Raw genomic sequence first — 26,852 nt, forward strand, 5'->3', positions numbered from 1 at the left:
TCAGATGAGCCTCCTATCCCTTTATCCCCGTGTCTCATAAAAAAACACTGAGTGTCATAAATGTGAAAAAATTTGCTTTGTAGTGTCAGCATTACGAAGCAATTTTTTTCATATTTAGGTTTTTAGTTCTGGTTAAGGTTCCCTGAGGCTGAAGAAGGCTTCATATCTCTTTGTTTGTAAACTGTATATATCAACGCCGCATTTGTCAAATTAAAGTTTCACGGTTCTCAAGGTCAACCCATTTAACGTCTTCGATCATCGTGACGAAACAAAATTCCAACGCAAGCGACTAATTGAAATAATCTCGGAAGTCATTCGTAATGGATAATAAAATAGCTGATAAATTTTTGAATATGGCTGGTGACATCATTAATAAAGAAGAGAAGATATAACATATTGCTCGTAAGCATGAGGTAATAAGTACTTGTTGCCTCATGCTTACGCTTCGAATTTTTAATTTTTAATAAAAAATTAAAAGTTTAACAATAACGGTAATTTCGAAATTGGAACATTTTGTTTCTAACATCTTTTTAGTTACTACTAACTACCCGCACAGCACACAAATTTAATCATTCATGTATTTGATTTCATGAAATATTTATATATGAAATACTTGATAAAAGGTTGCCAACTCCATAATTTTCCCCATTTATAATTTAAAACCTGTGATTGTGTTATTGCTTTTGTTTTGTGCTCATTTAACTTACGTCAACATTTCACAATTTCAGCCTCTCCACTACTGGAGGTTGGCGATCAGCTCGTCATACTTCTTTTTATTCTTCGCCACGCGCATCAGCTGTTCTACGCTGGCCACTCCCGTCCATTTTTTGATATTGCGGAGCCTCGACTTCCTCCTTCTGCCAGCGCGTCTTTCATTATTCCATAATGTATACTTATTTATATCTACTTAAATATTATTAAAAGTAATATTTCATAAATTCATTCATTAATATAGATTTAAGCGATGTTTTAAATTTACTCTATTTAGAAAATACTAATTTATTCTTAAATTATTTAAACAAATAATGTGCATAAAAAAGAGTTAAATCCTAGGCGATATACAATACCACTTTACATTATTTAATAAATTTATACTCTGTTACGAAACGGCAATAAATCGCAGTCTCTCGTTTACAAACGGCCTTACGAAGTTTTGTATCTGTTCAAGTTCCTATCTATCGATATACCTATATATACACCTTTATTTCGAGCTGGTCTGTCTTATTCAGTTTATTAATAGTAGTGTGGCAGTCGCGTGACACTGTCGTCTAGTGCTTATGATAAAGTGATTATACAAATTGCAATAATTTAATCTTTAATCTGTGGTATCACGTGAATTAACTCTCATTATATATACTTTGAAGTAAGTAGAACGAAGAAAGCAGCACTACACCATCCATTCATAAGTATAAAAAAATGAATTAAACATTGCATACATATATATATTTTTATACTTAAGATTATTAATTAAATAACCCTGATAATAATTAATCGTTAACTGTCATTTAAATCATATAATATAGCAGCTATCATATTCAGTAGTCATATTAAAATGTATCAGTTTCAAATTATTTAAAAAATGCCATTTTTAAGCCTAACTGATATAATAATTTTATTATAATAAATCAAAATAAATGAGCTTTGTGCTTACGCCAAACGGTACATACAATTAAATGAATACCAACTCAATGATTTATTAATATTAAAGGTTCCTTGTTAATATATATTTCATTCAATAATTATATTTATTAACGGTTTTATATGAAAAATATCCGTATGTAAACTCTTATATACTAGAATGAAAAACTTTCTCACATTATAAAAAGGCATACGGATGTGATGACAGTCCTAAATTAGGGCAACATATGTAATAAACATGAAAGACATTTGTTACAATGAAGAATGATTACTACAGTGTAACCGCGTTGGAATATTAAAATAATTTAATTTAATTTAATTAATCAGAACATAATCTAATAATAATTTAGCAGTGCATTTCAAAAGATACATTTATCTCGATTTTACATTTCGTCAGCAATAATATATTCATTGAAACTGAACTCTTTATGAATTAATGATAATAAATATGTATATAATATATTCTCCGCGAAAAGCTATTTTTGAATTTTATTTTCTTTAAAGCGGAAAACCTCTATGTATCTTGAGCAGGTGGAATTGCTTTGGATTATACGGTTACTACACATTTAAGTTCAACTTCTTCAAATTTATAGATGCCTTTTAAAAGAAATTGGGACGCATCGTGTCCTCGAGTTTGGAATAAATGGGAGGCTGACGGCCAGGAGTGGGTTGTCCAGGACTTGGACCCGAAAGACGATGAAGAGGCACTTGACATTTTAGTGGCACATCTTTGTACTGATGAAATTCTTTGCTCCTTAAGCAGTAAGTCATGTAATTTAGTGTAGAGGAGGTATTTTACTTTCTTATGCTAGATTCTATAAAATACTTTTATTTGAAGTTGAGTCGATAAAATACATGAATCAGGTCATGTTATATATTTTTGCCCTCTAAAAGTTCTCGCTACCGTCTCAGTGGCTTAGTGGTTTACGCAGAAGGATGAGATGAACTGGGGGTTCAATTACCAATTACATCAAAACAATATTTATATCAGTATAGTTGTCTAAATAATGAGTAATGATGACACAGAAATGTGACTTGTGAACTTTATAACACAGTAAACGTCGGAGTTAAGACATAGTTCTATTGCCTAGGTAACACTGAATTTTTTTAGAAAATGAAAACTACTTAATGTAGAATGTTGTCATTACTTTTATTGTATTTCGAAATAGACTCCGTTCCTCTCTACACATCGTCGCATTCGATGGAACCACTGAGAAAAGTGAGACCATTTTTACTTATGGCATTTTCGAACGCTTTTCGAATCTTTAGAGCTTGTTAAGCGAATACCTCGAATTTTATCTTTAGTTCTTTTAAATAAATGAAAGTCGCAGGGCGCCAGGTCCGGACTGTATGGCGGATGACTCATTATCTCGACACATGCCACAGTCAAATATTCAACAGTCCGTTTTGCGGAGTGCGCTGAAGCATTGTCGGGGTGAAGGAGGATTCGGCTTTGAGGGCGCTGCTGTCGAATTTTTTCCAAGAAAATAGGCAAACAGCGATTTACATACCAGTCTGCAGTAACTGTCCTTCCATCTTCTAGCACAACTGTCGCGAAATGACCCTTCCAACAAAATAATTTATCAACTTCTTTCTTTCCTTTACTTCAGTTGGCCGATCCGAAACGAAACACCCACTGAGCTGATTGTCTTTTGGTTTCGGGTTCGTAGCAATATATCCAGCTTTCATCACCTGTGACGATTTCAAATACAGCATCTGAGTCTCCGCCGTTGAACTTATCTAACATTTGGCGACACCAGTCCATGCGAAGGTGTTTCTGGTCGTCGGTTAAAGTATGGGGAATCCATCTGGAACAAAGCTGACGCCTAAATGTTCGTGTAATATTCTTTACAATTGACTCATACCAATCCCTAGACTTGCCCGTATCTACTGATAGGTCACTCTTATCATCCTCTATCAGGCGTCGCTCAGCACAGATGTTATCTTAAGTAGTCGCTGTTAAAGGACGTCCCTCACGCGGAGCATCATTGAGATTGCTACAACCACGTTTAAACTCGTTAAACCAATTGTAAATAGTGGCACGAGATGTGGCTTTATTAAGAAATGCTGATCGCAGCCTATCATAGCTTTATTGTTGAACAAGCCCACAACGAAAGTCATAATAAATCATTGACCGAAAATTTTCTCGCGTTAGGTTCATTTATACGTGTAACAAGAGTTTTAGATTGGCCGCCAATTCACAAAAACAAATGACATAAGAATGCAATATACTACATTAGGTTGTCAAAGTGCTCTAAATTTGACATTCTAATTAGCAATGTTTCTAATTGGCCAGTTCTAAACATTTTCAGTGCTACTCACGTACTTTCTGATTTGGAAAATGTTGATTTACAGTTATGTATAAAGAAATTGTTGTGTTAAAATATTTTCGATTAATGTCAATGATAAAATGAAATAATTATTAATAAATTTTCGTTTATTTTCTATTGAACACAGAAATTACGGAAGATGCAGAAAGTGTCGAGGGTATAAGGAAGTTCTGGGCGCTTTGTATAGCGCAGAGGATGTGTCCTGCGCTCTACACCTGGGTAGATGGTAAAAAGACCCTGGTAGCTTTAAACGTGTGCGCCGTCATGTCTTCTGGTGATACTTTTCCAGATGTTGAGGTTAGTAGGTATTATACAAATTGTACGGGCTAAGTAATTGTTAATATCGTTCATATTAATTGGTTTCATTCGCCACAGTCTTTAGATGTCAAGCATAAAGAGGTACTGAATGTATGAATGATACCTTTTTGCAAGATCCTACAAAACTCTTATATCATCTACCTTCTATTTAGATATTGGTTTCTGCAAAATCTGGCATGGCATTATGTTTTCGATGATGCGCGGTATACATTCTTTTTACGACTATGCTCTACGCACGCGCTGATGGGATCGGCATTTCAACAGCTTAGACCACTATAACATTTTGTCTTTGGAGAATCGTAGAAAAGTAAATAATAAAATTTCCGTTTGAGATATTTGACTTATAAATAAGATTGATGGCCTTATACTTTTGACTAAATTTAAAATTACTGTATAGGTGTATCCTCTAGATACCCAAGACTTTGTGTGGGTAATATGTGTAAAAAAGTTAATAATTACTGATTACGTAATCGCCATAAGAAAATCAAAGAACCGGTGTGGTCAATCGAGTCCCACAATTTCCTACAGATCTGAAAAATGTATGAAGTATAATTCCACTGCCTACACACTTCTATTTTTATTTATCTACCCCCATAGACGTAAACATTTTTTATTGACAATATTTTTGGGCTGTCATTTTTCATCAATCGGCACATGTGTATGAGAAATCGAACAAACCACCTAGGTATATTCGCTAAATATGCGTCAAACTATACTACGGAAGCGGCATCTATATTTAAGTCGAATTTTAATAAAACTAAAGAAAAATTCTAAAAGGAATCATCAACTTCGTCTCTGTAACTTAAGCTGTAAACTTTTTATTTAATCACCCTAGATTTAAATCGTCAAACTTCAGTTTGAGTTACTCAAAGTAAATAAACATTAAAAATAGCACATTTTCAGTAGTATTCATACCTATAACAACACTACAATGAAGAGTTCTTTACTTGCTTAAATAGTGAATCTTGTTTTGTTTTAACTTTATGTAAATACTTGGTTCAATTTTCTGCTGATTCTAAGCGTTTATTAATTTATTAAAGCATTTTGTTTCAATATATCTAGTGCCATTCCTTTTAATAAGTACATAAGTGTAAATAGTTATCAACATGAATAAATACATTTTGATTGTGAATTTGTGACAACAACAACTAGTTATTATCCATTAGCAATAAGTACGCGTTAATAATAATTGTATTTTCTTTTTCAGATCAAAGGTGAAAAATGGAAGAACGTCTATGAAGGGCTAGTGTTCTTGGAAACCAAGCGAGATCCACACAAATACTTGGAACTGGACTTACTGTTACATGCGTTTGGGCTTGTCGTAAAGAGAGACTACAGAGGGCACAGGCTTGGTGCCAAATTGTTGGCTGCTAGGTAACTTTCTCTTAAATTTAGCTTAGACTACGCTTTAATCTACACAATTTTTCAGTTTTCATTAATTGCATGGATTTTTTTCTATATAATTATAAAATTAATATTAAAAAATAGCCTCTATTTATAAGATCTTTTCTAAATCAAATTATAATATAATAAGTCGAAATATACGTAGATAACGTAAGTACTTATTAACTTTCAAGGTAATGTAGTTTAATATTTACAAAAGCTGTGTGTACAAGAAACAAACTTATATTTAAATAGAAATACATTAAATATTTATTTTCCTACATTTAGCGACAAATGTCAATAGCAATATTGGCCATACCATGTTAACTTTGTTGCAATTTATTTCTATCAATTAAATGACCACCATATTGCATAATAAAATGAAAACCGCAGTTATCATTTTATCTTATCTTTACTGAAAATTATATAATATACTTCTCACTGTTCCCACAATATTGGTTCTCAAGTCATGCATTTGAAGTTAGCATTAGATTTTATTTAAATAATTATCTTGGTATTTTTAGTTCTAGACGGACCTTGGCGAACCTAGAAAGGCTATTTATAACTTATCACATATTCAATCTAAGAAATGCTTAAAGAGATATCTCGAGAGATAGTAAATTTGTTTTATTCATTAATATTGGTTTGTACAAATAGGGTGATTTTTCTTCTGCGACTCTTCGGTTTGTGGTTCTAATTGTTATCGGATGGGCCCTCGAAGTTTTTCTTCACCGTGCCGTGCAAGTCTCAACTGTGCTCACAGTAATAAATTAGGTTGACGTCGTGGTCGACTGAATTGTAAATTCACACGGACATTAGGTCAACACTGGCGTCAAGTCTATGAGATAAAAAATATATATAAACGAGTAAAATAGGTCAATGGCATGAGCCAATCTCAAAGATAAGATAGAAATTCCTCAAGTACAAATATTACTTTTCGGCAATTGATTTTTAAGTAACAATTTATCCAATACGCCTGTTGTGATTAATTTAAAATATTTCCAGAGAGCCACTATCAAAAGCACATGGGATCAAAGGTACTACGACGGTATTTACGGTTCAAGCATCACAGAAATTGGCGGCTAGATGTGGCTTCGAAACTATTTGCGAAGCATCCTGGAAGGACCTGGCTGATTCAGGATTAGACTATCCTCCTGAAACTAATAAATATATTAAACTTATGGTTAAGCGATATGATTAAGCAATAGAATTTGCTTGAGACATTTTTGCAGTGAGACATATTAAAAATATTTTCACTTTTGTGATATAAAACGGGATTGACTATGTATTAGTGCTTAGTATGCATTTATTAAGGTCTCTAAACTAAGGTCAAAAATTTGTAAATCAGGAAATCCATAGTAAATAATATTGCCCGTAACAAGATTGTATTTATTATTTAATTAGATTTAGCTAAATATTTATTGACAACACGAATTCAAGAAGGCCTGTAGCCATTTCAGATGACTAATATATGTATTTTTTTTATAGATAGATACTATTATTGTCATGAATATAAATTTTATTTTATAATTTAGTTTTATTTGTTCACAATGTCTATCAAACTATTTCAAATTCCAATTCGACTTAGAGTCCTTCAAGAAAGTCGGCAACTCACTCGCGAGCCCTCTGCCATTGACATCCGGTGTCATCATCATCATGACATGAGTCCACTTAACATCAGGTGAGGCTCCAGCTGTTGACTGGACCCTGAGTAGAATTGATTCAGAAATACTTCGGTGGCCAGCTAGTTCCACATAGCAGTGTGCATCAAAACTCGCACTACTAACTAGCAGTGTGCTCGCTCGTCGAGATAATACGATTCTGCTTCGACGATCGTCAATAAAAATGATCTAGAAACTCAATAATTAACACCGCAATTTTATAAAATAAACTTTATTATAATCTAATTAGGTCTAAATTCGGGAAGACAGTGTTCTTTAGGATCAGGCAGTGTCTCGTCGGTGAGGTACGCACTCAGAAGTACAGGGGCACACACAGGAATACGTTTAGAAATGAGCCACCTCGCGTCTCGATCGGAAAGCGGATATCTTTTTATATCCGCAAAGCACGCTGTCACATTTTCATCTGTGTATGGTGGTCTGCAAATAAAACATATTTTTATAATTAAAACATCTTTTACGATGTCTCTCAACGACACGTTGCGTTATAAAAATGTAATAAATCGCATCTATGGTAACGGGACCATGAACAAGATATTTCAAAGCTTTCTGATACTATTTTACACTCAAATAACTGTTTTAATTATGATTTAATGAAGACAAAGATGAATTGTTTTGAGCCGTTGTCAAATAGATCGATTGTATAATTATCAACATAATTAGTTCTTAGTCTTTGGTTAACATAGCTTTTACACATTGAAAGAAAACAATTTTTTAACCGGATTAAAACTATTGGTATTATTATAAACTTATAATTATTTTACATAATTTTAAATTAAATTTTTTACGACGTTTCGGGAATTATTAACTGGGAAATAAATACAGATAACACAAGTTTCTCTACAGCTGTGATACTTTTGACATTCAACACCTTTTGTCTTCAGTCACCGTGATCACGCACGATGTAAAGCACACCAACAAACTTCTTGGACACATTACTAATAATAATTAGAATTTAGTACTAACTTTATCTCTCAGAGCTAGGAGCAGCAAAATTTCACTGTTTCACTTATTCATATTCATATTCATATATTTATTTGCATTCCATAATGTTACAATAGATGTTTAAGAGGCTTAAAGCTAGGTACAATATTATGGACCCTGTTAGGGTACAGCAAAAGACGCCACACACTTAAAATCTCACTTTACCAAAAAAACGAGTTAGGCCCTTACATTAGGGAGAGAAATATACACATTATAATATATATTATATTGCTGATCAGTTGACAATATTTTTTATCAAAAATGCAATCCTCAACCAGAATCTATATAAAAAAAGTTAATACTATATTCTTTCTCAAACGAAACTCACTCAACATCTGGCGCCATTCCACCTCCAGCTTCCAGTAACCTGCCCAGCAATCGTTTCCTAGCAGCTGGTACATGTAACAAGGCCACAACACCCTGGAAGGGCCCAGGCGAACCCTTGCCAAGCGCACTCCGCCATTTAAAAGCAGCACGGGCGAGGCTTGCCTCTGCTCCAGAAAGAGTTGGGAGTGCGAGGGCGATAGGATTGCCCCATTCGAATTCTTCTTCCTGTTATAACAGAAAACAACAGTGGCCTCAGATCCATCTTTGGATATATATTCTATATATGTTTCGTGATATTTGTTTTTAATAAACATATAGGTGATCAGCCTTCAGTGTCTGATACATGTCGACTTTTTGTGTTAAATGCACGATGTTTGCTTTCAACATACGAGAGTGTTAAACATATCCCATTTTTGTTTAAAAAAGGATAAATATAACTGGAGAGTTAAAGCACTAACACTGTTACTCTCAGTTGCCTATTAAAAAAAAACATGAAACACTCACTTGCCCTCACTTTCACGCCATCATACAACACAGCCGACTCAACCTCTTTGTATATATTATGTATTCCGTCTATATATCTTTAGTATATTTGTTTTTTTTATATATTTAGGTTGCCTGTAGGGTACCGAAATAAATGAACACATATATTAATCTAAGACCAAATACCAAAGGTGGCTGTTAGTTACTTTACTTACCGAAAGAAACTTTCCAGCAGCCCTACTCCTGTCTATATAAGCCGGATGCAGCACCCATTTACCACCGGCCACAGAGCACAGCATCTTCTCACTCCGTCCGGGCAGAGAACAAAGGAGATGCGTCGCGCGAGGGTCCAACTCAGCTCCCTCACAGACCTCTCCTCCCAGGTGGATTATCATTTCCGTTATTTCCTCTCGATTCTAAAGATTTTCCAATTATTACAGGACAAATATTATTAATGGTTTTAACATTAGAATTATACAGTATATAATAAATTGATATTATTTGAATAACAGTCTCGAATAAAAATATAACCATATTTGCCATTCACACGCAAAAATAAAGCCAAATATAGAAGTGAAAACTAATTTAGAAAAATGTATAAATAAATTTTCTATCATAATAATGGTTTATAAAATATAAAGGAAGATAACTGCTTTTAATATGTATAAAAGTAAATGTACGTTTCCTGGGTCATCGGGGTTATTTAAATAATAGAGGATCTTAGTTTAACTCTATATTAACCAATCGTGTACAACAATTGAATATAAGGGAAATACTGAAATGTTAAATGCTATGTAACAATTGCATGTAATGTAACAGTTGAAAAGAGCTGCGTCTGGCTATACTCTGGGGGCGTAACTCCCAAGATTTATTCAATTGAGATGAAACAAATGATTACAAAGTAACAGTTGACGAGAGTGCCTGTGTCTAGCTATACTCTCGGGGCGTGACTTCCAAGATTTAGTCAACTGCTATGAAACGAATGACTGTAATGTAGAAGAGAGCGCCTGCGTCTAGCTATACTCTCGGGGCGTGACTTCCTAGATTTAGTCAATTGCTATGAAACGAATGACTGTAATGTAGAAGTCAGCGCCTGCGTCTAGCTATACTCTCGGGGCGTGACTTCCAAGATTTAGTCAATTGCTATGAAACGAATGACTGTAATGTAGAAGAGAGCGCCTGCGTCTAGCTATACTCTCGGGGCGTGACTTCCAAGATTTAGTCAATTGCTATGAAACGAATGACTGTAATGTAGAAGAGAGCGCCTGCGGCTGGCTATACTCTCGGGGCGTGACTACCAAGATTTAGTCAATTGCTATGAAACGAATGACTGTAATGTAGAAGAGAACGCCTGCGGCTGGCTATACTCTCGGGGCGTGACTTCGAAGATTTAGTCAATTGCTATGAAACGAATGACTGTAATGTAGAAGAGAGCGCCTGCGGCTGGCTATACTGTCGGGGCGTGACTACCAAGATTTAGTCAATTGCTATGAAACGAATGACTGTAATGTAGAAGAGAGCGCCTGCGGCTGGCTATACTCTCGGGGCTTAACTACCATTATTCAATTAATTGCTATGAAACAATTGAATGCAAAGTAACAGTTGAAGAGAGTGCCTTAACTTTTGTTTTTTTTTTTAATTAAAAGGTGAAACATCAAACATTCTTTTCAGGCAGGTATACGGCTAAACGTAATGATTAAAATTGTATAATTTAAAATGCATTCCACCATTACAATTACGAGAATTTAAATATTTTGGCTGTTAACTTAAAACACTTACATCGACATTAGAAGACAACATAAACCGTTTGATCTCTTCAGTTGGGGCGCGGTGGGGCGTGGTGTCGTCCCATCCCACTGTATTCGGCTGAGATTCTGGTCCCGTTTCCACTTCTGGACCTGGATTATATATTACAGATTAATATTTAATAGAATCTATGTAAAATGTAATTTAAGAAATTCTCGCATAATTTAGATAATACATATAATTTTTTGCATGATCTATTTTTAATCTGATCAAATCTGTTAATCCTACTAAATCTTGTAACAAAGAAACTTATTTACGAATTAAAATTACAAATAAAATAATCTATTTAATTGTTTTTCCATTATGACATAACTAATTTTTTATACCGCCGCTCATGGACACGCTCAATGCCAGAGTGTTCGCGATTGCGTTGCTGGCCTTTTAAGAATTGGACACTATTTTCTTTTAAATTAAATCAATTTGTAGCATGCATAAAAAGTATATATAACGTTACTTGTACAGAAAAAATAGAAAGTTAAATAATAAACTATCTTCTCCTAAATAAACACCCTTTGACTAAGTAGAAAAAATTTCTCTTACCAGGTATAGCGAGGCTTACAGAATCCCTAGTTCTTTTGGACCGCTGTGAACTAAGCCTCGAACTTAGGGCAGCACTGAGTCTTTGCAACTGGGCATCGACTCCCGGTATACTATTTTTGCTATCATTGGAATCCATACTAGATGCACTGGGACTCTGTAATTGTGATCGACTTTATAGTGGCTGTTGTGGTTATAACAATTTAAATTACAATCCATCTTTGATGCACTGTTGACGTAACTAGTAATTACCAAATAAAAAATCAAAGCTCAATAGTGCTTACATAATACTTGAACGTTATGCATCTTTGTTATTGACTGTTTAAAAAGTAAATAACTTTAGGTACAGCTAGCAAAAATTATCTTGGTGCCTGAATTGTGAAACCACAGAGCATATTGTTAAAATATTTTGTTCCTACTTTTTATGAAAATTGAATTGCAATGAAATTAAGCACAGAAATTAATATATTCGTACCACGGTAACGTATTTGTTGTTATCTGTAAATATATTGAATAATAAGCAAATTTAATAAAAATACCTGATTATGATGTAATTTGACCATTTTAGAAGGCGGCGTCTCCACGTCATCCTGAAAAGATGACACAAACGTGAAACAAAACTATTAAAAGAGTTACAGTACAAAACTTACTTACAAAGGTATTTTTTTAATATCACACGGAGCTGAGAATATGGAAATGTAATGAAACTCATATTCTAACTCGTATCTCAAGTCACAAGCTCGGCTTCAGCACTATAAAATATCATACAGACAAAATGGTTTAAAACCTCTTGAAACTAGATTTTAGTTTTTTTATTAAGTTATATTAAGGATCTCAAAGGTTTATGAAAAAATATATACACATTCCGCCTACAAAACTATCAAACATTTTTTGAAGTTAATAACTCAACACAACTCCGCTACTGGTATTATTATTTTGCAATCCAAACATATAACTTTAAATTACATATTTAAAATTATAATATACTATAATAAAATAAAATAAATATTTATAGCAATAAATTAAATCCAATGGTTCATCAGAAAAAAATACTATGAACGTGGTCTAGTAAAAAAAAATGATATACATTAATTAATTTAAAAAATAATTTACAATGTAATAGTTTATACGTCTTAATAAAAAAGAGAAGTATTAATGAGCTAAAGGTCCATACTTGCAAATGTAACTTCCTCGCTGTGGGTACACTTTGCTCGGCGGTAGGCGTATTTGAGTTACCATTGAATTGCGCCAGGAAACGATTTCTGATCTCAGATAATGGCTGAAAATTATCATAAAAACATTGTCACAAAATATATATTAATGTTTAACCAAAAACGTAAAATTGCATATAATACAGAGAAAAAAAATATCCTAAAAAATTTCAACTATAAAAAGCCAGAATCTCATAGACCAATTCTTAATAGTACGTGATTTGGTGTTAGTATTTTTTTTTCATAATTCTTTATTCCTAATTGCATTATAACTTAAAGTTACATTTACCATCATTTGAAAATCTACAATAAAGTAGAATAAAAATGTAATATAAATATTTGATTACATATAATTGTATTAGGAATTAATAAAGCAAGACATTACCTAACCGTTCATAACAGATCACATTGACGGTTAAAAGTTGACACACGTGACACTAATAAAAGTCAATTGTCAAAGTGACAACCATCAAGTGCAATTTCATCCTTTATTTAAAATTGTTGAATAAAACTTGATTTTTTTTTTAATTTCTCACCGTTTGCTGTCTATCAGGTGTGTTTTGTTTAGATGGCAGGTCGTTAACGATTTTCCATAATCGCTTCCTATTTTCGGGGGAAAGTCGACCAGAACCAGGTCTCAAAGCAGCTCCGAACCCACTATCTGGTGTTGCTATGTTTTTAGAAACTGAAAATTAAAAAAAAAATTCTAAGTTACCCAATTCCAACTTTGTTTTTTTTATAAATGTTCTCTGCGCTGAGGTATTTAACATTACGATCTAGCCTAACTTAAGATTAAAAGGTAATTTAAGTATAACTTTATTTACTCAAAACTATATTTAACATAAGAAAGTGTCCAATAACACTACATACAGTCTCTATTAATCGGAAGACTCCAGTTCTGTATGTCTGTGTATTTTATCCATTAACCACTCTTTAGCACTAGACTACATACTAATTCACTAATTCTTTCTCAAAAAACTTTCTTTTCTATTTCAACTTGTGATAACAGAGGTCCAGGATTTGAGAACCGGCGCAAACCGCAAAAATACTCCATGGCCTGTTTGCTTACAAAACTAGCTTATATTTCATTATTATTCATTTGCAATGTTTGGGGCCGTTTAAGTATTACGTAAGCAGATTTAGTTAGGCAATTTATCCCCCCCTCTTGTCGGCCAAAGTAATCAAAGCTCTCAAAAATAATAGTATACAAAAGTTTTACATTTAACAGTTTTTGTAGGAATCCTTGAATATGCATTTCGTTTGCAAGCATAGACAATGTGTGGGTAATATAACCCCCATGGGTAATATATGTTTAGTCCCCTCCCACCCAATACGCGCTTACGTAATACTTGAACGGCCCCTTTTATTGAAGTGTCATTTATTATTAACATTGCTTATTATCGTAAAATACTTACAGTTATCAACGGGTGTCCTAACTGGGTCGGAAGGCATCTCCCCTCTCTTTACAGCTTGCAGTCGACGTCGTGTGGTAGGACTGAAGTTAGCAAGAATTGGAGTGGAAAGCGCGTCGTCTAGCGGCGGAGTTCGGACGGCACATTCTTCTAAAAACATATTTTTTTATTACTAAAAAACATAAATACATTCTTTATAGAATATGGCATAGGTACAATATTACATAGATGGTACAATTAAAGGTTTATACGGTTTCGATTTTGCTGAAAAAAATTCCTTCCTTTTGTGAGTTTTTTTCTTACCTTATACCCAAAATGTCGACAGCGTGTGTTAGGCACAGGAGGCCGATTACCTTCTTGCCTATTAGATTAACAAATGATCATGAGACAGATACATATATCTGAGGCCCAGACCCAAAAAAGTAGCGCCACTGATCAATTATGAATTTTAGTGTATTTTTATATTTTTTTTCTTGGGATAGATATTTCTTTATACAAAAATTGCTTTTTTGTATATTTTGGCATAACTAATTTCTCCCAATATTTAATTTGACAATTGTCCATTCCCATTAATAAAAAAAAATTCTTGTATTTCGGTTGATTACTTTCGTATAAGCTCGACAAATCTAGCAGGAATTTTACAATTAGAACCTGTAGTTCGTGAGCTCTCGTGAATGAATTCAATGATACTTAAGTAGAGGATCCGACAGACGTTATCCTGTACACACTAAAATCTAAATCTAATACTGTAAATAATTCTCATCTGCACGTAAACACAAAAAGAATCATCAAAATCCGTCCAGCCGTTTAGGCGTTTAGTTACGAACACATGCACAGAAAATGTATATATATAGAGATACCGGCCAGCAGCGCCATCTGCCTGCCTGATTTGTGAATCTAAATAATCCAGAACAGTTGGACTGATTGAATGTTTTTTTTTGTATGCGTTTGGCACGCATATAAAAATATCAGTCAATCGGTCTAACTGTTTAAAAGGAGTTCAGTGACCTACAGTAGAATGATATATATTTCACAGTAAAGTAGTTAAATCAGGAGTTAATTGAATCTAAGAAAAATCTGACAGTTAATTAAATATTGATATTCAATCAAGTCGCTAGAATTTTGATTTAAATATAAAGCAGCGTCGAAAACGTTTAACTATCAGTCTGACCGAAAGCCAGCGAGTTGATTAATAATGTAAAACAAGATGGTAAAACAGGATTTCGCCATGATTATTTAATTTGTTATTGATATTTCAGTGTGATCGTGAAGAACTGAAGGCTTGGAAGTTCCGTGTTTTGTTAAATGGTTAGGGTAGGTTAATCTTATTGCCTAGGAACGTTTAGGAAACTCGTTAAACGTTTCGTCCACTCACTTTTTTTAATATGAAATAGGGGGAATACGGACAGGAGGCTCACGTGATGTTAAGTGATACCGCCGCCCATGGACACTCTCAATTGCAGAGGGCTCGCGAGTGCGTTGCCGGCCTTTTAAGAATTTGTACGCTCTTTTCTTAAAGGACCCTAAGTCGAATTGGTTCGGAAATACTTCAGTGGGCAGCTGGTTCCACATAGCGGTGGTGCGCGGCAAAAATTGCCTTGAAAAACGCTCAGTCGTGGAACTACAGACGTCGAGGTGATACGGGTGGAATTTTGTATTCTGCCTCGACGTCCGATGATGAAACTCAGCTGCCCCAACATCTGCTGCTTAATCCCAACAACTCCTCTAAACACTCTCCACGGTAAATGCGGTAGAAGATGCAGAGTGACCCCATATCTCCAAGCAACGCCAAAGGATCGAGCCGCTCGGAGAGGGATTGGTCATCGACGATTCGAACCGCTCTTCGTTGGATACGGTCAAGTGGAAGGAGCTGGTACTGAAGATGTTGCCCGCCCAGAGTTGAGTACGTATTTGCGCTTTATAGAGTTGCAAGCGGTGGCCCGGAGTGAAGTACCGTCTCGCCTTGCTAAGCACACCAAGCTTTTTGAGGCTAATTTAGCCTTTCCCTCCAAATGACCGCGAAACTCAACGTCGTTCGATATGTCAACTTGTCTGACGGAACTTTAGCGACTTGATTTAATATCCATTATTAATTAACCGTCTAGAGATTCAATTAACTCTGTGATTTAACTACTTTACTACGACATATAGAAAGGGATACCTTGTATGTTCCTATCAATAGTATCACTGAAATTAAATGCTTTGGTCACAAGGCTTGCCTGTGTCAACAGACAGCGGCCTGTATTAGGACAAATAAACACTACGCACTACTAATATTTTTTTGGCGTGTCAATAAATGTTTCTTTCCATAAAACATTTTTATATCCAGCGGTTTTAACCGTCATGCTTAATAAACTCTGAAAATCTTTAAACATAAAGAAAAATATTTTTGATAATGATTTACAATTTTCATTAAAATGTATACCTTGTTTGTCCAAGTCTAGCGAGTCATTCGGTCTCTTTGGGGTCTCCTGTGAGTCACCCCCGAGTAAGCCCTGTCGAGCCATCGCGATGTATCTTGACGCGGGTGACATGTCATCGCCATCTTTAATAAAAACATTTTATGATTAAAACGACGTATTAATATTTTATCCGGCTAGGATATCCGGGTAAAAATCTGGATAAACATTAACGATCAATGGGGACAAATCTTCTTAAATTAAATAAACTAAGAAAACCCTGCTTGGTTAAAATAAAAAATCCACTCTATATACAATAAACACTCACCACCGGATTTAGCTTTAGGTGTTTCGTCTTTTTGTATTGAGCGCCTCGGAACATTATTTTCAAGAGGAGGAAGCATGTCATTATCTTTGTCTCTTTCCTTCTGCAGCGATTTTTGTATATCTATCTTGGTCTCGTCTGGTTCCAGTTTTTCAGGTGTAGGTGGCGCTAAAATACGTAGTATAATAATATATCGCCTTTATAAATGCTATGTGCATGCGTTCTGATTATAGCTAAATAAACAATTTTGTATTGAGTACGTTATTCTTTAAAAAACCAAATAACATCAAAGATTAAATAGTAATTATATAGAGAACGTGAGAAATCTTCAACATATTGTCAGAATAGTGGATAATCCATTTATTGAGGAAGGCTATATAAGGCTACGACCGAATTATGGCAGTGTAAAGCTAGGGGCACACAGGGTATATTTAAAGGATTAAATGTATTTTGAATTTTTTTAAGTCGTTTATAATCCATGTTTATGTATATATATATGCATTTGCATGTTGATGATTTCATATTAAACAGACAATCTAGGGCCGTAGCTTTTTTAAATCTTTAAAATTTTAGTAATCAATGACCGGAGAAACTATACTCAATAATGTATTTCAGACACTCTTAGATCAAACATTCTATTAGAACGTTCTCATCTATATAAACAAAAATAATCTCAAAATATCTCTAAATGCAAAACTCGAAGACGGCTGGACGAATTTTCAATAATTTTTATTGATTCCTTGAAATCTAAGGAAGATTTTACCGAGAGAAAATTTTGAAAAATTAAGTTTTTATTCCGAATAGTATCTATGAAGTAGCATTTGAAAATGCATACCCTTAGTATCTCCGATGAGATAAGGTTTTTCGCTGACTCTCTTCCCTTTCTCAAGACAAGCTAAGAGCCACTCAGCGGTAACTGCGGGAAGGCCCCACTTTAATGCCCCTAAGTATTTATCCCCACTTGGGGTGGGACATATAAGATGGGTTGACGCTTGGGCATTCGCCGTGTTACGTCGGCAGAAACGAAGCTGGGTTCTGTAAAAATGAATTTTGAATTTAATTCCGAGTTTTATTCCTATATGTAGGCCATAAAATCAAGTTCTAACTAAATCATCTCTTACTTACTAGTTGTATTTTGTTATGAAAAAAGAGATAGTGAGAGTTTAGCGATACTTTTACATTCTAACGTTCAGAAATAGGCCTAATGTCTATGATAACAAACAAAATTTATTTATATACATATTATCTATGGTCGCCTATGAACTTCAATATTAAAAAAAAATAAGGACTAAGTTTACATTACTCCACTTGACGTATTGATGCTCCAATGACAACAATGTGACATGTTGCTATATGTCATATTGTTTTTTGATATTTTTGAATATTTGACATGTTGTTATTGTGATTTTTGGTATATTGATACCAAAAAACGTTTACTCAACAACTTAATGTAGACTTACGGACGTCATAAAAAACCTAAAGCTTCTAAATTTTTATTTTTAATAGAGCAAGGGGCAAACGGGCAGGATGCTCACCTACTGTTAAATAATTAACATTCAATGCCAGTTCTCAAGGGCTTTAAAGAGGCGAGAAGAACAGGCAATAAACTCCCCGTCATTCTTTTAAACCACCAAGTTTTTTTTTTCGAAATGTTCGTAAGTACCTTCAACCATCATGTTCCTCATCACTATTAGTTTATGTTAATCAAATTAATAATTGTTATTAAATAAAATTAATAAGAACCTTTCATCTCTATCATAGTATATAATGTTGGAACAACACGCAAACACTTTGTATGAAATACTCACGTAGCGCCAAGTAGCTTGGCCAATTCATCCAAAAATGCCCTCTCAATTCCACTATATGTACTTAGACAGGCCACAACCCCATTTAGTGGTTCACCATCAGACTCGGGTACCGTCACAGGACGATGGTAGTATTGCAATGGAAGTAATTCTTGTTGGCTTAAACAATCTTTCTGTAAATCAAATTTTTGTTCATTATTATTTTTGTAGGAATTTGAATAAACCATATCATATAAATATTTACGTCATTGTAGTATCGTTTTCACACTTGTAACTTATAACTTCATACACAAAACATAAAATATAACATAGCTGCTCATAGGATACAAGGTTGTAATAGTAAACAAGTAATAAATGATACGATACGACACGTCTATTTGGAATTAAACTTTTCCAGTGAAAACTTTCTTAGAAAGCCTTTCTATTTTTTATATGATAGCTAATCATAGAGACGCTAGTCCCTGCATTAAGGACGCCTCTTTTGAGGGTGACCAGATACTTTTCCGTGGTTTATATATACGATAATGATTTTAATAAACAGCAATGTAAAATTAAAACTAAACAAATTTTATATTATTTTGGAAACGGATTAAAATCACCTGATTAAATATGTGCGTGTGGTTATAACAAACAAAAATAATGTAATATGTTGTATTGTCTTTGGTTAACATAGCTTCACCGTGTCACCGTGACCACGCACGCTGTAAAGCATGTGAAACGTCGGAAAAAATTAAATTTAAAATTATGTAAAATAATTATAAGTTTATAATAATACAAATAGCTTTAATCCGGTTACGAAATTGTTTTCTTTCAATGTAATATGTGCTCCAACAAATATATCAGTTATATTATAATTTAAAAACTTCTTGTACATCATTAATATCTGAGACTTCTGTTGTTTCAACTTATTTTATGGCCCGGTAACGAGACCTTTAATCCAAGTCTTATATTCGGTCAATAATTCTCACTAATTTTTTTAATGCATGTAATTTCACATGTTATTCTAACGTTCCACGTGTTTTGTTAAATCATCCCCACGGTATTTGTAACGTATTTATATAATGCACTAAAACACTTTTTGTTTTTAAGCAAATTCTGGAGGGCGGAATTCTAAATAGCCCAAGTCAAAGATTAAACTTTTGCTAGAGATATTTCAGGAAGAGCTCTATCACATTCCCAAAAATATAATTTACATATCGTTAGTCTCGTTTTCAGAAAGAAAAAAATATTCAGGCTTTCAGAGCAGTGTAGTTGAGTGGTACACTTTTCAGAGAACCCCGTTTACAGGCGTTTTGAGGACTGGTTATACCCCTTTGATGAAAGAATATTCTAGAGTGAACTTTCTAGGTGTGAGACAAGGACGGAATGCTACGCGAAAGTGAGGGAAGCACGGAACCAACTCGAAGCCAGACTGAACGTTCTTAATTTCCAGTGCGCTTCCAAGAGATTAACATCGAAGAATAAGTGTGAATAGTGAAGACAAGTGATAAAGTACTGTGTGTGAGTGAGCGTAATTTGCATCTTTTTAGTGTAATTATAGTCCTGCTTGAATTATTTAAAAATAAATCCTTGAAGAGTTTCTCCAGCTCGTAACAATGTTTTCTCACATTAACAGTTTAACGCATTATTAGATATCCAAATTTTACGCAATAAGATCAAGTGATGTATGAAATTTCACAAATTGTATTGTAACTTACTAAACAATGGCTTCGTACACGCACTAAACATACATTTGGCGGCTAAAATAGCGTACATTTTTGTATACTCTACGTACAATATACGTATAATACTCACAATCCAAAAGACAGTGACATATTCAACCCCTTGGTCCTCACATTCCCAGTCCAGGGGCACAAGGCGATAAGTACCTTGACCCCCTCCGCCCCTGGCCACTAACAACCCCCCAGCTGCTGAAATCTCCGCTCCTAACTCACTTATCGCCTCCTCTTCTAAGCCCTGAACTTCGATTTTCAAACCTATGAAAAAAAAATTTTTAAATAAATGAAAACGGAATTCGAAATTTAAAAGGTGTTGCAGTCACATTTTTCCGTTACGCGCCATATTTTTCTTGTCCCTACCACGATTGATTCGAAACCATTGATAACAAAAAATATAATAACGATAACAATGATAGTAATCATTCTATTACAATTAATTAAATTCTGTGACAATCTTAGTAGTAATAAGGTAAAATGAAATAATTGTATTATTTTTCTATGGAAGTAACATCGTTACACTTCTGGTAAATCTGATTATAAAATGTATTGCCAGTTTTAAAATCAGGAATAGACGAGAACTGATAAAGTGACCAATAGTTACCACTAAATATTTGTTCAATCTCTTCAGTAGGTTCATCTACCATATCGTCAGTAATTTCAGGTACAGGATCATCTCTTACTGGCTCCGGCGTTCTTTCTCTTGGCTCCAGTACATTTTCTAAAATCAATAATTAAATAAAACAAAAACATTATAATTGTTCGCTAGTCTGTTTTTGACTGCTGCCTGATTTTGTATCTATACAATTCATGTATTCGAAGTATCTATGTGTCCGTTTAGTTCAAAACACGTCCACGGAGCGCTAATCAAGCTTTCCATATAACATCAATCGATATAATATGCTCGTGCTAAGTACACCCAAAACAATAATTAATAAAAAATTATTCGGCCCTCGCAATTAAACTCTAGTGAAAAATAATTTTAGTGAATCCTAATCGCGTCTTTATTGCTGTGCTTAAAAGTATATTTTACGATGCACAATGTCATTTTGGTTTAGTGTTGAATCATTAGCAGTTGATCTGAATTATAAAAAAGCACTCCACAACTCAGATATAATATACTTACGGCTTAAATAATGATTAACAAGGTCATCTTGCATATCCGGTTCCGGTTCTGGTTCAGGCGGCGGTAGATTTAAAGGCTCATGTAATAACTGCAAGTTGCGTTTACTCATCGGCGATGCTGGTTCTATTGGCACTTTCTTTGACTTTTTGGGCGTGGCCATTTTTATATTCATTACATACTGAAAAAAACATGATTTGAAAAAAATTCGTTTCAAAGGACCATTTATGTTTGGTTAGTTTGTAAGAAAATTTGTTATTTATGTTATATGCTATATATTAGAGCTCAGAAATTCATTATCAAAGGTATTTTAAACACTACAACTCTTTACATTATATTCTGGTATGTTTATGTTTTTCAAACTCAGTAAAACATGTATAATGTAGATTGAAAATCCCCAACTTTATTGCAAGATAAACGAAAAACAGTCGTTAACATATAAAACAGTAAAACAGCGCAGGTATGTCGTAACAAGCAAAAGGATCTTTCAAGCTTTATTGGATGGAAGTTACAGATATTATACATAATATTTTTATTTATTTTATTTACCTCGGCCTCATCAAGCGCCCTTCCAGCGTCAACACAGGCCAATAACCACATCGCAGTTAACACAGGCACATTGGGCAATGAAGCCAAAGCCGCGGTACCAGCTATCTTCGTACCGGCCACTACGTGCGTAACTCTCTCGTGCGGACAGTCGTATCGTACGCCACCGCAACGTGACACGCACGCAGTTGCACGTTCACGACAAATGCCTTCCAGGCCTACTAGCCATATCTAAAAATGTATTTTTATAATATATATGTTATTTGAATTACTTTATATACATTAAAGGATGTATTTCTTCTCGTCTAGTATGTTACGCGGCTATTTATTAATTTATTATTTGGTACTAAAATTAGTTTTAAAGTTAGACTTACTAACCAAAATGGATCATTTGAAGTAGGAAGAACAATGAAATAAAATATATTATTTTTTACGAAAAAGAGGATACGACGCTAACGTCGCATTAATTATTAAACATAATATGTTTAAATTTCGAAATTATGAAGAAGCAAAATATTTTAGCTACAACCAAATATATACATACACAAAATCCATCAAATATTGGACCAGCCTTCTTGATTTTATTCAAATCAAATTTCTCATAAGCTTCCAAGATCTCTTTGTCCACAGAAATATCGCCTTTTCTTGTTTCTTGTGATAACTAAAAATTTATATAAACATATACTTTATTAAAGCTGGTAGACCAAGGCTATGTTGGTGGGATGGAGTTGTGAAGGACCTCGAAACAATAGGGGTTCGCTATTGGAAACGGGAAGCTCTGAATAGATTGCGATGGCGAAGTGTACTTGGGGAGGCTAAGGTCCACAAGGGGCTGTATAGGCATTGATGATGGTGATGATACTTTATTCAATTTGAAATAATAAAACATTATGTTCTTTTAAAACAACTTATATATTACCTTAAATCTTCCAGACAATGTGGTAACATCCGCCGCTCTAGATTCGTCAACAAAATTCATCGGCGGTCTCAAGTTTGTTATACGAGAAAAGTTTAAACCTAAAAAAAATTAACTTTATCAATATAACGTTTAATATATGCTCTTCACTACTCCGTTCTAGTTCACCATAACATAATTATAACTAGTAAAGTATTGATGATAACAAATTATGCTGTATAACATAGTTATGTGTTACGTATGTAATAAAATATAAATGTGGAAATTCATCAAAACTTAAGCAAATACAATTGTTTGATTGTGTTAGATGGCGTTGTAATCAGGCAACGATTACAACGCCTCTACCGATAAATTTGTCTGTAAATCATTTGTTCGTAGACTGCATATTAGTTTGTGTATTGCATAAATAACTTAAACGACAAACAAAATTTAAATTTTAACTAATTTTAATTAATAATTTCAATATATTACTCATATCAGGCAAGCGATGTTCAGCCAAAGGCGAAGATGTTGAAGCCCCAGTCACTTTATACTTATGTAGGGGTAATGCCACACCACGTTCCGCGGAATCAATAACCCAGGATGGTAGAACGCACGCTTTTCCATATTCTAACGCTGCCTTGTATTTTTCGCTGCCTACTCCATCCCTTTAAATCAATTTAATCAATAATTTTTGATAAAATTGTAAAAAAAAGTATTTTCTGATTGCATAGATCATAGGTTACATTTAGAGTCTTAGCGCTAAAAATTATATGGTTCCCATATGTCCAATGCAATACTGTTTTTAACTTCATTTTTCGGGGGTCACTTCATTTTTATCTTAAGAATAGATGCCTTTATCTCTCAATAACTGACATTATGGATTGGATCATTGTAACCATTCGTTTCCATGTTTCTAATTTTTTGAAGTGAAACTTCTTTAGGCGCATGAGGGTAATTTTTTTACGGATGAAAAGCAATAATAATAATATTAGTGTCACGAAGATGTGGAGCGTTTTTGTCGAAGCCAAAAGGGAGAAAGCGATTAAGACCGATTGAGAGAGAGAGTGAGAAAGGGCGAACGTAGCATGAAGCAAATAGCCATGCAGTTAGAGTAGGGAGCAAGCAAGTTAGAAAGATCGGGAGAGAGAGTAAGGGAGATTGAGGGGGAGAGAGAGAGAGAGAGAGAGAGTAAGGGATATCGAGAAAAAATACACGCTATTGGTTGATGTATTCGTTTAGTAGTTATTATTATATATTATAGTATTATATATTAGAACTTTAGATGGCAATTCTATTTCATAGCGTCTTGTGCAGTAAACGCAGATTTTTATTTATTTATATTATCATTAGCATGTATACAATGTGTAAACAGTGTGTATATAAGATACACAAATACATAGAGTGATCAAAAACTGGTATATGATCATATATTGGGGCTTTTACCTCAGTAGTAATTAATTTACAAAATATTAATTTATAAAGTTTCACTTCTGACGTGTGTACTTTGTACGCACGCATTTTTTTTAATTAAAAAGACATTTGTCGAACATGGAAATAACTATATATGTACTCAATTTCTAATTAAAATGTATCTAAAAACTTTACTTGAAGATGGAAGACTTTCAGTAATCATGTCAATTCAGTGTCACAAAATTATGATGGTCGATAATTTCTAGAAAAACTGTTATGCACAACGAACAATGTAATTTAGAAAGCTGGTGAACGAAGCTGGCAGCCAGATGTTGTTCTAGGAAACTTGTTTGTTTGGCCATCACTAACATTCAACCAATAAATGGAACATTTATAACTCCATTCTGACTTTCATTAAGATTAGCGGTTCGGTGGTTCAGACTGAGCCATTGTATGCTTATGAATAAAAGCTTTAAGAATTTAAGAAATATAATAAAGAAAAAAGGAAAAAGAAATACTTACTTGGTAAGAACCACTACATCTGTACTCTCACTTTGGAATGGACCAGAATAATTACCACCATTCTCATTAACTAACTTCATTATCAACTTCTTCTCATTTTTTGTTATCCCTGAGGTGGTCACCTGAAACATAATCGATTTTATATTTCATTTATTTATTAGAAGTTACTACAAGCTATAAGTATCATGTATGATTAAAAATAGGATAAAGATAATATTATAATAGAAAATTTGATCTTGAAAGTGAAAAATATAAAATTAAGTGGCAAACAACCCAAAACATTAAAACTTAATCTTAATTAAGCTTAAAATATTACAATAACTAAGAAGACTGTTACAAAATAACAATTTTAATTATATTTTTCCGCATTTCTTCAGTCCTTTTTACATTTTTCAACAAAAGGAGACAGTGTCCTTCAGTCAGGACTACATATTTTATTTTATCTAATACACTCATCATATAATAATAACCTTTTAACTATTATTGTTTAGTTGATAGATTAGTTATAGATTGTTTAGTAAATGTGATAGAAAGTGGAGGTCCGAGGTTTGTTATTTGCAAAACAATAAACTCAATTTCTGCTATTCAATGATTGGTACAGAATGGTAATCATACAGAAATGTGTTTTGCCCATACCCCAATGAGGTAGTATGGCACATTACACTAATCAAAAAGTATAACCATGATACATTACATACTTGTAGATTTGTAAACGGCGGCAGGCGGTGGAAATCAAAATCTCTTGAAGATCCATTGACATTGAGCTGCAGTGACGATTCCCACACAGCATCAACCCAAGATTCACTCATTACCGGTATTCCTTTTTCAACAGATTTCTGTAAAGTATTTTTATAAAAGTGACCTGACCATAGAGTTTAATAAAGTTAAAATATAAATTTTTTACTCAGAAACTAATTGAAATTAAAAAGCATATACTAAAAACTAAGATTTCTGATAAATAATTTACACTTACAATATATTTGTCCGAGAGCACAGTATCGGAGACAAGGTGTGTTGTCTCTTCTGTTAGCACAGTACTGTAGATACCTCCCATCCATTGGACTTTCTTCTTAATATTATCCTTGATATCAAAGAAATATGAAATATATGAAAAGGACAGTACATCCTTAACATTCTAGAATATATTAAGTAATTGCTTAAGTTTATTTGGCAAATAAATAATTACCTTCTGTGGCTTTGATAATCCACTAGCTGTAACAACAAGACCTCTCATAGCTATAGTGTAAACAGGATCTGGCCCAGATGGTATTGGAGTACCTTCTGTAAGGCAACATGATAAACACCGAGGGCCAACTAACCTGAGAAATTATTTTTATGATTAAAAGTTAAACCACTTTTAGTATGAAAATGTTCAATATGTTTAAGTTAATATTTCAGTGTAAGGTTTATAGTGTTTGATATATTGGAACGCTTAGAAGTAAGGAAATAGTACTTACAGGCATTTAGTTGCTCGGAGCCGCTCAAATAGCTCTCCAGAAAACTCTGATAAGACGAAAACATCCTTTTTAGTAAGACCTTCAAACTTTTTCCATTTTGATTCGTGCACAAACTGAGCATGTATGCCTCCACCGGAATGTTGCTCACATGCCTTAAAAGACAACCAGTCCAATGTTACTACATAAACTATTGTTGTTGATAGTAAAAAATAAATGTGTATATTACAGTACTCACAGTAAAAGCTAGTTTCATTTCTTCTGAACAGTCATTTTCACTTTTTAAATCCTTAGGTATAATAAACGTCACAATTATATCCTCCGACATTTTTCTAGTCAATACGTTATTCATGGATTGTTTAAATACGTAAAGACATTCCTATAACAACAAATTGTACACTATAAAGTATAAACTGAGCATTATCGCATTGCGAAGGCGGGCGATTTATTTACAATTTGTTGACAATTTAAACTTTGACGGTTAGATAGAATCTGAGTTGCCAAATCTACTTGTTAATTGTCTGTTAGTTAATTATCTTTTTAATTA

The 26,852-nt window shown here is 33.8% G+C and overlaps 2 protein-coding genes across 3 annotated transcripts; one reads left to right on the plus strand and one right to left on the minus strand.

Annotated features, from left to right (window-relative positions):
* The first annotated feature begins 1,228 nt into the window (after positions 1–1,228).
* Positions 1,229–7,196, plus strand: LOC123709052. The gene is made up of 5 exons (XM_045660144.1): positions 1,229–1,363; positions 2,232–2,400; positions 4,096–4,265; positions 5,494–5,660; positions 6,675–7,196. The coding sequence occupies exons 2-5, from the start codon at positions 2,232–2,234 to the stop codon at positions 6,868–6,870; spliced, it is 702 nt and encodes a 233-aa protein (XP_045516100.1). The 5' UTR covers positions 1,229–1,363; the 3' UTR covers positions 6,871–7,196.
* Positions 7,197–7,248: 52 nt separating this feature from the next.
* LOC123709050 (DNA topoisomerase 2-binding protein 1-B) lies at positions 7,249–26,817 on the minus strand. Of its 2 annotated transcripts, none has more exons than XM_045660139.1 (26): positions 26,544–26,817; positions 26,309–26,460; positions 26,038–26,170; positions 25,825–25,932; positions 25,550–25,687; positions 24,852–24,973; positions 23,409–23,584; positions 22,941–23,038; positions 22,566–22,682; positions 22,025–22,252; positions 21,479–21,656; positions 20,957–21,073; positions 20,432–20,613; positions 18,641–18,810; positions 17,668–17,867; positions 16,836–17,000; positions 16,534–16,653; positions 14,112–14,255; positions 13,233–13,381; positions 12,660–12,764; positions 12,025–12,075; positions 11,489–11,642; positions 10,922–11,040; positions 9,358–9,558; positions 8,661–8,884; positions 7,249–7,768 (listed from the first exon to the last, which is right to left on the minus strand). In XM_045660139.1, exons 1-26 carry the CDS (start codon positions 26,655–26,657, stop codon positions 7,573–7,575), a joined length of 3,861 nt encoding a protein of 1,286 aa, XP_045516095.1. In that variant the 5' UTR covers positions 26,658–26,817; the 3' UTR covers positions 7,249–7,572. The 2 variants fall into 2 exon arrangements, with proteins under 2 accessions (XP_045516095.1, XP_045516094.1); XM_045660138.1 differs by having other exon boundaries at positions 14,112–14,258; positions 26,544–26,782.
* Positions 26,818–26,852: the final 35 nt, after the last annotated feature.

The sequence above is a fragment of the Pieris brassicae genome, chromosome 4 (assembly GCF_905147105.1).
Source record: "Pieris brassicae chromosome 4, ilPieBrab1.1, whole genome shotgun sequence".
NCBI classification, from domain to species: domain Eukaryota; kingdom Metazoa; phylum Arthropoda; class Insecta; order Lepidoptera; family Pieridae; genus Pieris; species Pieris brassicae.